At 38.2% G+C, this 13949-nt stretch overlaps 1 protein-coding gene across 1 annotated transcript in view; it reads right to left on the bottom strand.

The window, feature by feature from the left end:
* Positions 1-491: 491 nt before the first annotated feature.
* Positions 492-13949, bottom strand: part of fam83fb (family with sequence similarity 83 member Fb) — a 56888-nt gene continuing 43430 nt past the window's right edge. The window contains exons 2-5 of the mRNA XM_057844445.1: positions 10196-10363; positions 9585-9706; positions 5131-5855; positions 492-1040 (exon numbers count right to left, since the gene is read on the bottom strand). Coding sequence (XP_057700428.1) covers positions 994-1040; positions 5131-5855; positions 9585-9706; positions 10196-10363 — 1062 coding nt within the window. The 3' untranslated portion in view covers positions 492-993. The remainder of the gene's footprint in view (positions 1041-5130; positions 5856-9584; positions 9707-10195; positions 10364-13949) is intronic.

Raw genomic sequence — 13949 nt, forward strand, 5'->3', positions numbered from 1 at the left:
AGGATTGTCTCAGGAGTGATTTGTTCGAGGATTCAAGGTAATTATTGTATTTTTCGTACTATGCATGCATTTTGAAACGAATAGGAGAAATTAGCCGCTACTGCATTGGCATCATAGTTCGCAATATTTATGTAAAGCAATGCTAACTGCCCGTTTTTTTTTTTTTTTTTGCTTTTAACCAAGAATCGAGACTGTTCTACTTCCATATCTATAAAGAATTCAGGGATTTAGGCATATTTTCACAAGAATTTTCAGCGGAAAAAGCTCTGTAAGGCGGCTGCTACATTTGCTTACTGACTGGCATCATAGTTCGTTATATTTATGTAAAATAAATGCTAACTACACATTTTTTTTGGTGCTTTTTTTGGGATTCAAGCATTTATTCACAATAATTTTCAATGGAAAAAGGTCTTTGTTGACAGACTAGCATCATAGTTCGCAATATTTACGTAAAATGAATGCTAACTGCACGTTTTTTTTTTTTTTTTTTTTTTTTGCTTTTAACCAAGAATCGAGACTGTTTTACATCCATATCTATAAAAAATTGAGAGATTCAAGCATTTATTCACAAGAATTTTCAACGGAAAAAGGTCTTTGTCTGTGATTCCACTTGGTCAGCTTCGACGGCCACGCCAACAATGCAGGCCCCCTATAAATCGGCCCTGTGCCCCGTGTCCCGTCAATATATTATGAAGTCTATGCCTGCCCACCATGAAGTTCAAGTAAGTAAGGAGGTAAACTTAAATCAGATTAGTGATTTCCGTTTTCTAAAATACTTTGGATCTTCAATTAGAAGATCTTGATTCTACAAATGTAATACATTTCCAAGATTTGTACAGATTATGCAAACAATGAAGCGGCGCCAATAATGGTGAGCAGCGACATGTCTGAGTGTTAACTCAGTCACATTACATGCTAACAAAAGTGAATTTAGTGCGTGTAAACTGTTTAAAATATTTACTTAAAATAAAATCGTCCTCCAAAAATGAGACCTCAGGACACATTGCAGCCTTGTTTGGTTTGACGTTGACTCCTCCAGCCTGATGATCAAAAAGAAAAAAAAAAAAAAAAAACTATTATTAAGACAATATCTCCAAATCTCAGAATCAATGTGTGAGATTAAAAAGAAAAAAAAAATGTATTCAATGTATTTGTGATTCATTGCTGGGTAATATGAAGGTAAAATAGAACTGAAGAATTTCATACTTCAGAATACTTTAGAACTAAAAGAACATTGTATTAAAGTTTTAAGTGTTTTTTTTTTTGTTTGTTTTTTTTTTAAATGTGACCAGACATTGCAAAACTCTGAACAGACACATACATATTAGGGCTGTAACGATACCAAAAAAAAAAAAAAAACATGCTCCAATTTTGTATCACGATTCTTGACCCACGATTCGATACGCAAAATGATTTTTTTTTAATGTGAAAAACATTTTATTTAAATTATATTTTTACTAACGTTGTATGGAACAAATCACATTAGAATTTAACACTAATATGCAAAATATATAAATAAATAAAAAAACGTAACAACCACCACCAAAACTATACATAAGAAGAAGAAGAAGGAAAAGGAAAAAAGATTTTATAGTTAACATAATGTTTTGGAGTTTCGTCAATAGGTAGAAGAGTCACCTGGGAGAAAATTACAACTTCAGGACAGAGTTAGAAAATAATCATGAAAATGTCAAGAAATATGCTTGACATTCAGTGGTACCTCTACTTACGAACGTATCTACAATTTTCATGTTACAACACACTGGGAAAAAAGGGAAAATATTGCCTCATGCTATGAAAGAAATTTCAGGATGGTCTTGTCGCCCTGGGCACCATGTAGGCTAGAAACGCCACTGGATAGACGATAGGTACCATCTTGAACGAGAAGGAAGCCATCAAAGCAGCAACACCTTCGAAGAGCGTGACTACCCTTTCATGCAAGGAGTCAGTTTCGTGAAGAGATGGAGAGACTTCTTCTTCTCTGGTTTAAGGAAAATGAAATCGCTGGAGACACAATCACCAAGACGGTAGTCTGCCACAAATCCAACGCCATTTTTGATCTTGTAAAAGAAGAGACCATCGCCTTACTCGAAAGTTAGGCGACTACTCCCAGAACCAAATAATTTCATAAGTAGAGGTACCACTGTATTAAGACAACATGTGCAGCCATTTTACATGTAAATATGCAATAAACCACTGCCCAAAATTTGTGGGGTGTGAGACAAATCAACAGTGATCTGCTATGATAATACATTTTCAGCAATGTGAGACAAGCAATAGATAATGTTGGAAACATCAGAGAATTGTACACAATCATATACAGTACATGGATGTACCAATGTTTTGGAACTTTTTCAAAGAAACGAGAAACTGCTTTTTTGATGTGTACAAATGTCACAATGTTGTAAAGATTGAACAAGTAGTTTTAAGAATTTCATTTCTGACCCGAGCAATACAATAATGTGAAAAAATTAGGACACCCTATGGAAGCCTGTGTGTTTTGTAATATATTTTGTCATATGGATATTTAATATCGATTTTAACAATCTTGGAAGATTCAAGTAGTAGAACCAGGGGTGAAAGTGGCTAGAATTTCTTGCCGGAACTCCCAGACGTGAAGGTCGCCGCGGAGCCAGAATTTTTTTTTACATAGCGTTTGACAGTCATATTTTCGGAATCAAAGCACTGTGTACTAGAACAGCATTCTGGCCCTGAATCTTATACCGGAACTGCGTTCTGGCCCTCAATCTTATACCTGAACTGCCTTCCTGACCGTTCTGGCCCACTTTCACCCCTGAGTAGAACTAAACAATTAAAACTGGAAAAAAAAATTTTTTTTAATGACTTTCTGTAAAATGTAATGTTAAATAAATGCAATTAAATTAAAATGCCCCCACATTCAATCTCAATTAAAATAGCTTAAATCACACACAGGGGTATCACATCAGGTGCACATGATTAGAACATAATTACCCAGTGTTTTGAAGGAGGCTTGCCTTATTTAAAAATCATATTTAGTTTGGTGTGCCCCTGACTGTTGAAGTGAGAGAAAACACATTGGTGAGATCAAAGGAGCTGTCTGAGGCCTTTAGAAAGAAGATTGTAGTCGCTTATGAGTCTAGTAAGGGATTTCAAAAGATCTCAAAGGAATATAAAACCAGCCATTCCACTGTCCGGAAAATAGTCTACAAGTGGAGGACATTAAAAACAGCTGCCAACATGCCCAGGTCTGGCCTGAGAGCAGACCGCAAGATGCTAAAATAAGTCTCCAAAAACCCTAAAATGTCATCATGGGAACTACAACAGGCTCTTGCTACTGTTGATGTGAAAGTGCATGCCTCTACAATCAGGAAGAGACTTCACGAGTTTAACCTTCATGGGAGGTGTGCATGGAGGAAACCTTTGCGCTCCAAGAAGAACATGAAAACCAGACTGAAGTTTGCCAGAGTGAATGCAGAAAAAGAGCAGGATGTCTGGAACAATATTCTATGGACAGATTAATCTGAAATTTAATTATTTGGACACCAGAACAGAGGACATGTTTGACAAAAACCCAATAAAAGCATTCCAGGAAAATAACCTCATACCAACTGTGGAGCATGAAGGTGGAAGTGTCATGGTTTGGGGATGATTTGCTACAGCAGGACCTGGCCAGCTCACCATCATAGATTCCAACATGAATTCTATCATGTATCAGAGGGTGCTCTAGGAACATGTGAGATCATCTGTGAAACAAATTAGAGCTGAAGTGACAATGACCCAAAACATATCAGTAAATCCACCAAGGACTGGCTGAAAAGGAAGAATAGGAGAGTCCTGGAATGGCCGAGTCAAAGCTCAGATCTTAATCTCATTGAAATGCTGTGAGGTGATTTGAAACTTGCTGTACATGCGAGAAATCCCTGAAACATCTCACAGCTGAAACTATTCTGCGTTGACGAGTGGGGCAAACTTTCTTCAGACTGATGTCAAAGACTGGTAGATGGCTACAAAAAGCGGCTCACTGAAGTTGTTTCAGCCAAAGTGGGTAACACTTGCTTTTAGGTGGTAGGGTGTCCTAACTTTTTTCTCTGTTAGTATATGCATCTTTGTTGATATATTTGGTTTACTGAGTAAAACAATGTTAATTTTGTTGTTTACCTGCAATTACATAGCTTTCTTTTCCAGAGATAAAGAAAAACAAGATCAGACATTGATATGTTAACATTTCTTAATGTTCTGAATATTTCATGGGGTGTCCTAATTTTTTCACATGACTGTTTACCAAAGTGACTGAGAAAAACCGTCAATGTGCACAGAGGGTTTTCAATTTCAGGCTCACCGGAATCATGACTTGTGTCATCGACTCGCTAAACAGAGCTGTCTGCGCATGAGCCAAAGTGGGCAATATACATGCACATTACATGAGGCAAGGCTGTGGGCATAAATAAGGCAGAAGTTTACACAAGCGGTTCTAGGAGAGAAGTATTGAGGTTCCCGGAAGAATTTGGCGAGTGGTAAGTTGCGTTTGTTGTTAAAAAGAAGTTATAAGACCAAAAAAATTCATTCCTTCTTAGTGAAACCATGTTGCTGTCATTTCATTGACCGTCAATTCCAACCCCTAAAAAACTAAATTAAGGGGGTTATTACCTGAATGACTGTCACGCCCTGCCTTTGAGAAAGTCAGTTTCAATGCAGGCAGGCAAGCAGTTGCGAGTTTCCAACTGAAAAACACGTGGTTTGAACTGGGTTTGAAGGTGTGTCACGATTCTATCGTCTCACACTACGAGACAGAATCGTGACTAAGTTTCGCGATTTCGGTTTCGATACGCGTATCGTTACAGGCTTAATACATATATATACAGGTAAATCTTTAAGAAAGAAGAAGTAAAAATATACTGTGACGAAGCAGTTTCAGAACTGATCAATCAATTTCAAATTCATGTTAAAATGAGAGTTAATGCACACTTAAGTCCCGGTGTGTGGCCCTTTGTGGCAAATACGATCACCTTAACTCAATAAGCACGAATCCCTGTTGCACCACTTTTTCCACTATTTCGAGTGTTCATTTTAAGAATTGAGATTTCTTTTCCAGGTTAATGGGCAAAAGGAACCTGACTTGAAACAGTACTGTACAACTTTATCACTCACTAATGTTGTCTTGAGTGGCCTCGACCGTCTGCACCGAGTTCGCCCTGGGTCCGAGCGCGGACGGCCTCTTGAGAAGCTTGAGCTTGTTGGAGGGTGACTTGACCCTGACCTCCAGGTGATCTTGGCTGCCCAAGTATCCTGTGGGTTCTGCTGGGGCAGGGCTTGACCTCCCGCTATTGATGGACAGCTTGCTGACTGACAACCTTTTGGTGATCTTCTGCCTCAGCGTTAGCTTCTTCTTCTCCTGCGGGGCTCCGTTGGGTTTCTTTAAGAAATCCACTGGGGGTTCAGACGGTAACGGGTTGAGACGGTCCAACTTCTCGCTACTGGTGACCTGGTCTGGGGGCTCCATAAGCTGCAAGAGCTCAGACGGTCTAGTGGGCCCTTGCAGGGACCTTGCTGGTTGCGGGGCATCCGGGAACAAGAGGAAGTACTTGGGGTTGTAGTACTTGTGAGCGGGGACCTCGATGTTGACGTTGCGCGCGTCGCCAAGGCTGACCTGGAAACGGGATGTTGTGGCGGGAAGCGGGGGGCGCTTGGGGCCCACCTTCGAGCGCACGCTGGTGCTTATGTTGGCTGGCGGGCTCACATGGAACTCACGGAATAGGTCCAGCTTTTCCGACACGGCGTAGAGCTCTCGAAAGTCCTGGTCAAAGAACTCCACCACCTGGCCTGTCATCACCGTGATGGTGTTGCGATCCATGCGTGATGTGGACCATGAGAAACTGACACATAAAACAGAACATAAAAGTAGAGTGTCACATTTAGGGTTTAGGGTTATTATTATTTTAAATTTACAGTAAAAAAAAAAAAAAAATAGAGCACGTATGTACGTATTCAATGTTCCAAGTGTTACTTGAAAAAAGTCTAAAAATGTTCATAACATTTTTTTTTTAAATGTTTGATTAAAAAAAATCTTCTATTTGCAAAAAATTAAAAGCAAAATGTAAAACTGATTAATTGAAAAATATGGTCTTTTTTGTAAAAAAAAATATATATATATATATATTTAAAATGAACTTATTTTGAACTTGCAAAAAAAAAAAAAAAAAACATTCAAAATAATATATAAAAATATGAATGGTGGAAAACACACACAAGTCTGAAAAAGCAGTTTCTGCTCTTGCGCCTCTTTAAAATAAACTGCTGTATTTTACGTCAAAAGAACTGTTGTGGTTGATAGAACAATATGTCTATATGCTGCCATAGCAGTTTCATGGCGCATTATACCCTCAGACTATTTTTAATTTGTCCGTTTTACCCTGGAGACCCGTTTACAGACACTGAGCAACCACTTTTGTTTCAAGGTACGTAATTATTCGAAATGTCTATAATTTTTTAGATTAGAATCATTAATTGATGTCTAACATTTAGTTAAAAAAAAAAAAAAAATCTTAAAAAAAATATTCACTCGTATATTTCAAGCTTTTAAACAAATTACGTCACAATGAAAAAATTTGTGTCTGTAAATAAGACACGGATATCTACCTCATAACTATTGCTTAATTGTTTTTATTTTTTTGTTACTGTCGCATTTTCCCCGATATTTTAGATGATAACTAATCCATCCAATCAAAGAAAATGGAGAAAACAGAAAAGTTTAAAAGGCTAAATATTTGAAAAAGAAAATCTTGACCACTCCGTTTTGTCTGTGACTTCTTTATTGCGACCCTTGTTATATTACTGTGTTCCACCCATAAAATCCCCACAAAGTCCGGCTGTGGCCATTCACAGCTGTGTCTTGACACTCGGCGACATGCTAGAGTTTTTGGATTGAAACAAGGTAGTGCGCGATAAGATCTCTTTAAAATCATCTGGTCTTTAATGATGCTCGCTCATGCTCGCCCCTCGAGTTACCGGAAAGCCACAAAAAGATATATATATATATACATTGCAGTCGAATGCTAGCGCGAGAATTATGGACACAGCAGGTTAACTGACTAGTGCTATACATTATCTTTTTGACCCTTGTTGCCATTTGAATTGCTTATTATGGGATGATATCGATGTATTAGACACATTAGATGCTTAAATCATAAAACATAGGTCGTAGGCTTCAAGGCTAAATACAATAAATACATAGTGTTATGTACTCACATTTATATGTTCCCTTATGCATATGAAGACTTTTATTCTCAGTATCTCGCATTCACATTCTTTAATCATAACTGAAAAGATATTTTAAAAGCCCACAGCAAAAATATTATGGTATTGGAATTCAACCTCTAAAATTCTTCTGGAAATGTTGTTTCTTTACACACATTAAAATCAAGCCAAATCAAAAAATGTATACAGAAAAGTTGTCATTTACTATACAGCTAACTCCCCGTTTAGCCATTTTTATTTACAAACACAGGGCTGAATTTATTCTACACTTACTCACACACCAATTTGGTTTCTTATTGTACGTCCACCCACATGTCTTAGTGCATGCATATTGATTATCAAAGACTTGCGTAACAAAGGGGGATCATCTTGAAGTGTTTGTTATTTATTATGTACCAGGATGGGTTCCCAAGACCTTTTTTTTTTAATGATAAACTTAAAGAAAGTTTAAAAGGTCCCAAAAATGTCTATTTTTTACTCACCTGATTTGACCTACTTTTAATGTGTCAAAAAATACCCTCCTGTTAAAAAATTTCTTCCCTCAGAAAATAAAGATTTTAAGCTTTCCAATAATGTATCACGCATGCATATAGGACAATTTTGAAATTTGGCCAAATTGGGGGTCTCAGAGCGGAACTTCAAGTCACCTGAGTGAAATACATTTGGGGTTTTAAAAACGATATCATTTAGATGTCGAATATAATTTTTTAAAAAATGCATAAATTATACAAATTATTTTAAGGTATGGGAAAAATAAATAGTTATTTGAAAGGCCTAAAATTTAAAGTACCCTTAGCAAAAATTATTTTGTACTCTAGGCCAGTGGTCCCCAACCGTCCCTTCACCATGTTTGGTGGTGACATGCATTTATCATGTAGGCATCATGAGTTCTAAAGCATAGTGTGGTGTAAAACGCAAGATCGTCAGCAGTTTAAAAAAATAAAAAAATGTATATTTTTAAAAAGCTTCCCGCTCAAACTCATACTTCTGCTTTCAGTTTCCTCCCCACCTTTATGGGAATTTCATGTTATCTTTTTAAGCCATCAAATATGAAACACTCAGACTGAACTTGATTCACTCCTTCCACTTTTTTTTTTGTCTCACACACGTGATTCAATCTGAAACAGATTGTAATAATATTGTCTGTTTCTTAAAAGGAACTAAACCCCTATAGTCACATTTTGGAAAATGAGTTTCTAAAGGGATCAGAGTAAACTTTATGCATAGCTGGGAAATTGATATAATTGAAGTTTCTTTTTTTTCTTTTCTTCTTTTTTTTTTTGTCAGGATGTTTGTATTGTTTTGTTTTTGTCGCTACTGTGGTTGAAAGTGCAGGCTCAATGTTGCGCTTTTTCTGCATTGACAACACAGCTGCAAACTTACTATAGAAGAGCTAGTTTCGTTTACATAAGCAGAGTCTGTTGCACTTTAGCAACCATTTTCCAAAAAGTGACTTTAGAATTTAGTTCCTTTAAAGAAACAGACAATATGGGTCACAAAGCAATAATTTGGAACGCTGTTCAATCACAAAAGAAACTTTTGCATTCGGCAGTAATTACTGCAGCAAATTTTTGTGTATGATTGTTATCATTGAAATAAGGAGGTATTTCAGAGTTTGTCATACCTACAATTATACGAGCAGATCCGATAGGTGGGCATATTGTGACAGGTAAGTTTTAATGAGCCACTTCTACAGTCTTTATCTCTTCTTTCTTTTAATGAGTTTGGTTCAACTGTCACTTTTGACAGCAGAGGTGGCACTGGTCCCAGTTTTAAGTTGATCCTGTCAATCACTGGCTGTTAATGATGTTCTGAAGAACAGTGCTTAAGCGTTTAAAAACTAGAATATCGAGTCTTAGGTTGGTTCTAGGTGTGGTAGTAAAATTGGGTTGCCTACAATTACTGCTCTTACTTGTATGCTTGAACTCCTTTATTTGCTCTTCGTAGAATCAGCTAAATTGTTTATGTTAAATAACACTGGTGAGTTTTTTTTTCTCTCAGGTTTTTAACCATGGATATTTTCTTAACATGGTTTTGTTTAGCATATTTTCGCTGTCTGATATGGAGCACTTATTGCCCCCACCCCGTTTTTTTCCCTAATCCCCCCCAAAAATGTGTGTAAAGTCATCAAATTTTGACTGCTCGCAAGTGCAAAACTCAAATTGTTTGCAGTTGCCCTACTGACTTGAAATCTGCTGCAAATGATGAAACTTTAAACCAAAATGTTTGACTCTTTGTCTTTTCAGGAATTGTTTGTGAGTCTACTCAATGCAGCCATGCTTCAAAAATGATTTGTGAAACTGGCTATTGGGGCTAATAATACCAATGGGGAGGAATTGGGTTGTCACCTGTAGGATCCAAAGACCACCTTGTCTCCGTCCACTAGCATGTACTTGGAACACATGGAGCCGGGAAGTCTGCCAAAGGATAAATTGAAGCCCACCCCCGTGAGTGTCCTGGCCCGGATGTTCTGCAATTCAGAGTTGGTGATTATGAACACAATACGAAGCTAATGCCAAGAAAACAGTATTATTATCTGAGTAGAAAATATAAGTTGCTTCCAAAGAACAACACATGCCACTGACTCATACCGTCACAACTTCCATTAGCTATAAGTGTCACCCTGAGGTTGGCTTGGTGTCCTGCATTTTTGTGGTGAGCGATGCAAGCGCACGTTTGGCTTTATAAGACCAGGAAATAACTTTGAAAATAAATATAACCAGCAGTCCACTCTAAACAAATTTTATGCAAAACACTGTCCTATTAGAGTAATGATGATGATTTTAATTTTTAGTGAGCCAAGGCAAATACTGTGCTTTTATATTAAAACAACTTATGAGACATTTGACAACAAAAAGGGTTAGAAAGATATTTTAGGGCTGTATAATTGCTGAGTACCAGTGAAAATTCCACACATGTGTGGCAATCTTCACCTTGGTGGGAAACCGTCCCATCTTACCCGAAGGTGCTGAGCGCCAATCTGGAGCCGGGAACACATGTCCAGGAAGTGCGGCACGCCATTGTTGTCCAGCAGGATGTATACGGGCACGGAGCGACGCCAGGCAGCATCCATCAGGTCCTGCAGTATCTGCAGGTCTGTTAGCAGGTCCATCACAATTGCGATTACCTATGTTTATCAAAGAAATGACACTATACTCAATTATGTCACACATTATTTTAGTATTTGCATATGATTGATGTTATTCAAACAATACTATTTTTATTAGGGATAACGCCAGTCCGATCAAGTATTGAGTTTCCATACCCAGGGGACGACAATAGACGTACTTTTAAAACCATCAGGGCCAATAATGTGTCGAAGAAAGAAAAAAAAAAAAAAATGTATTTCACATTTATTCCCAGTGGTTCCGTGTTTTGATGATGTTACGTTAGCCTGATTAAATAAAACCTTACAGTCTATGCAGCCAGCCGTTTCACTCCCGCGTGAATGCCTGCAACCTGATTACCGCTGCTGATTTATTGTCAGTATCTCTGTACCCACCTAAAGTTATACTACAAGACAATATGTTTCTGAAACCCCAAGCACCTGGCCAAGCACCGTGGAAAAAAGACCACTCAAGAAAGAGAAATAGGGAGAGAAAGTTTCAGCCCAACCTATGGTATGAACATAACGTGATAATTTATCCGCGGACAAACGGAGAAAATAACATCGTCATAACGACAGTCTAGCTTGAAAACTGTTAGCCGTAATTGTGTTAGTCATCTCTTTGAGTTCTAAATTGTTGCCACGACAACCGAGCCAGGGGGAGACTTCCAGAGGGCGGTAGGAGGAACACAGGAAAGCGGGCTCGCCTCCCCCTAGAGTTTCCAAGAAAAACTGTTCTGTTTTTGCGTGTGTTTGTCTCCCGAAAACATTAAAATATGTGTAAATGGTCAGTGTAGTTGATTTGGGTTTATTCATGTTTCTACTTGGGTCATTCGTGTTACGGGTTGTTGCATGCCGTAAAGTTGAAAACTAGTAAATACTGACACCTTACGCCACTTTGTTAGATGTCAACATTACACATAAATAATAAAAATAAAAACATCATTTTAGCGCAAAAAATGGAGGAAGAACTGGCTATACTGGAGTGATTATGGAATTGGAATAGGAATTTTTGCACTAGATTTATGATTCAGCATCATTTTGCTGCACTTTTCATTAAATCTACCTAGAAAAAAATTATTCATCAAATTGTTTCCTTTTTGTGATGATCGGGATCAATAACTGACACGTTGACCTGGGCCAGTGGTTTTGATAGTGGGGACAGTAAACTTCAAAAGCCTCTGGGCCAGTTCCCTTATTGTCTACCCCTGCATACCAGTTTAATTCACCAACTGGAAATTTCCGATCTAATCTCTGAAAGTTTCTGATCCATGGGCTATTCCTGCTGACTGCTCAGCTACCTGGCTGCAAAATGTGAAATGGATTTCCTGAAAAGAGGTCTATCTCAATGAGAGGCAGCACACCGACACCAGTCTTTGTTCGGAAAAAGCTATGCACAGTTTGCAGCCATACGATGAGATTTTTCCCAGTTTTTGTTTTTATTTCCTTTATTTTCTGACCATGCAATTATTCATACATACTTTACTAACCTGACAGGTAAGATTTTATTAAAACCTCACTTAAAATAAATTAAAATGTTTAAAAAAAATACATACAGAAACAGAGCTCTGGTATCGGAACACTGGTAACGTCAGATATCCTGATTCATGTATCAAAATCAGATCGAAAGAGGAAAAAAATGTATGCCTAATTTTTATATTCATGAGGACAGCCACAATGCAACATGGAAATAATCAGTGTGAAGGGAGATGCCCAAATAAAAACAACAATATTGTCTTGATGGAGCACATGTATACTAGTGAATAAGTTGGTACTACTGGTCTGGTTTTCTTTCAGCAGGTCTCACAATATTGGGGTCTTGGCTATTACGAAAAGTTTTGGTGATTAAAATATTAGCTCACAAACAGACTGAGTTTTTATTTCCACGGCAGGACTGACTCATTTCTTCTTCCTGCTGACACACTTGACTTGCAAGTAGGTCAGTGACAGGGCTGTTTCACCACCTTTACTGCACCACATAATTAATGTTTGAAAACTCTTTCACCTCTTCTCACCAGGCACTCTGCTAGAATTTTAAGTGGCAAAACCCAGTGCTAGGTTTTATCCGCTTGTGTACTGTTAACCCAGCCCGTAGCTTGTTTACTGCCTCCCCTCAAAGGAGTTACGACTGGAAGCATTGCTCTTCGATTGAACTTGTTGCCGACAGCTTCTGGCTTTCTTCAAAAAGAAGGCTCTCACCAGTCACTACATTAGGTAGGCCTTCACAATATAAGTTTTCTCAAAGAGCCTCCAGTGTCAAAAGATCCAGTTCAAAAAAACAACTAGCCAGCCTTTGGAGTTTGCACTTTGCAGCGACTTTTGTGATGAGAAATTAAGTGAAAAAATTGAGTAATAAGAGCATTATCCTAAATTCATTAAAACAGATAATGTTAGGAAATACAGTATACATACTGTATATACAGTAGATACTACATACAGTGCCTTGCAAAAGTATTCGGCCCCCTTGAACCTTGCAACCTTTCGCCACATTTCAGGCTTCAAACATAAAGATATAAAATATTAATTTTTTGCCAAGAATCAACAACAAGTGGGACGCAATCGTGAAGTGGAACAAAATTTATTGGATAATTTAAACTTTTTTAACAAATAAAAAACTGAAAAGTGGGGCGTGCAATATTATTTGGCCCCCTTGCGTTAATACTTTGTAGCGCCACCTTTTGCTCCAGTTACAGCTGCAAGTTGCTTGGGGTATGTTTCTATCAGTTTTGCACATCGAGAGACTGACATTCTTGCCCATTCTTCCTTGCAAAACAGCTCGAGCTCAGTGAGGTTGGATGGAGAGTGTTTGTGAACAGCAGTCTTCAGCTCTTTCCACAGATTCTCGATTGGATTCAGGTCTGGACTTTGACTTGGCCATTCTAACACCTGGATACGTTTATTTTTGAACCATTCCATTGTAGATTTGGCTTTATGTTTTGGATCATTGTCCTGTTGGAAGATAAATCTCCGTCCCAGTCTCAGGTCTTGTGCAGATACCAACAGATTTTCTTCCAGAATGTTCCTGTATTTGGCTGCATCCATCTTCCCGTCAATTTTAACCATCTTCCCTGTCCCTGCTGAAGAAAAGCAGGCCCAAACCATGATTCTGCCACCACCATGTTTGACAGTGGGGATGGTGTGTTCAGGGTGATGAGCTGTGTTGCTTTTATGCCAAACATATCGTTTTGCATTGTGGCCAAAAAGTTCAATTTTGGTTTCATCTGACCAGAGCACCTTCTTCCACATGTTTGGTGTGTCTCCCAGGTGGCTTGTGGCAAACTTTAAACGAGACTTTTTATGGATATCTTTGAGAAATGGCTTTCTTCTTGCCACTCTTCCATAAAGGCCAGATTTGTGCAGTGTACGACTGATTGTTGTCCTATGGACAGACTCTCCCACCTCAGCTGTAGATCTCTGCAGTTCATCCAGAGTGATCATGGGCCTCTTGGCTGCATCTCTGATCAGTTTTCTCCTTGTTTGAGAAGAAAGTTTGGAAGGACGGCCGGGTCTTGGTAGATTTGCAGTGGTCTGATGCTCCTTCCATTTCAATATGATGGCTTGCACAGTGCTCCTTGAGATGTTTAAAGCTTGGGAAATCTTTTTGTAT

Source organism: Corythoichthys intestinalis, chromosome 8 (genome assembly GCF_030265065.1).
Source record: "Corythoichthys intestinalis isolate RoL2023-P3 chromosome 8, ASM3026506v1, whole genome shotgun sequence".
Classification (NCBI taxonomy): Eukaryota; Metazoa; Chordata; class Actinopteri; order Syngnathiformes; family Syngnathidae; genus Corythoichthys; species Corythoichthys intestinalis.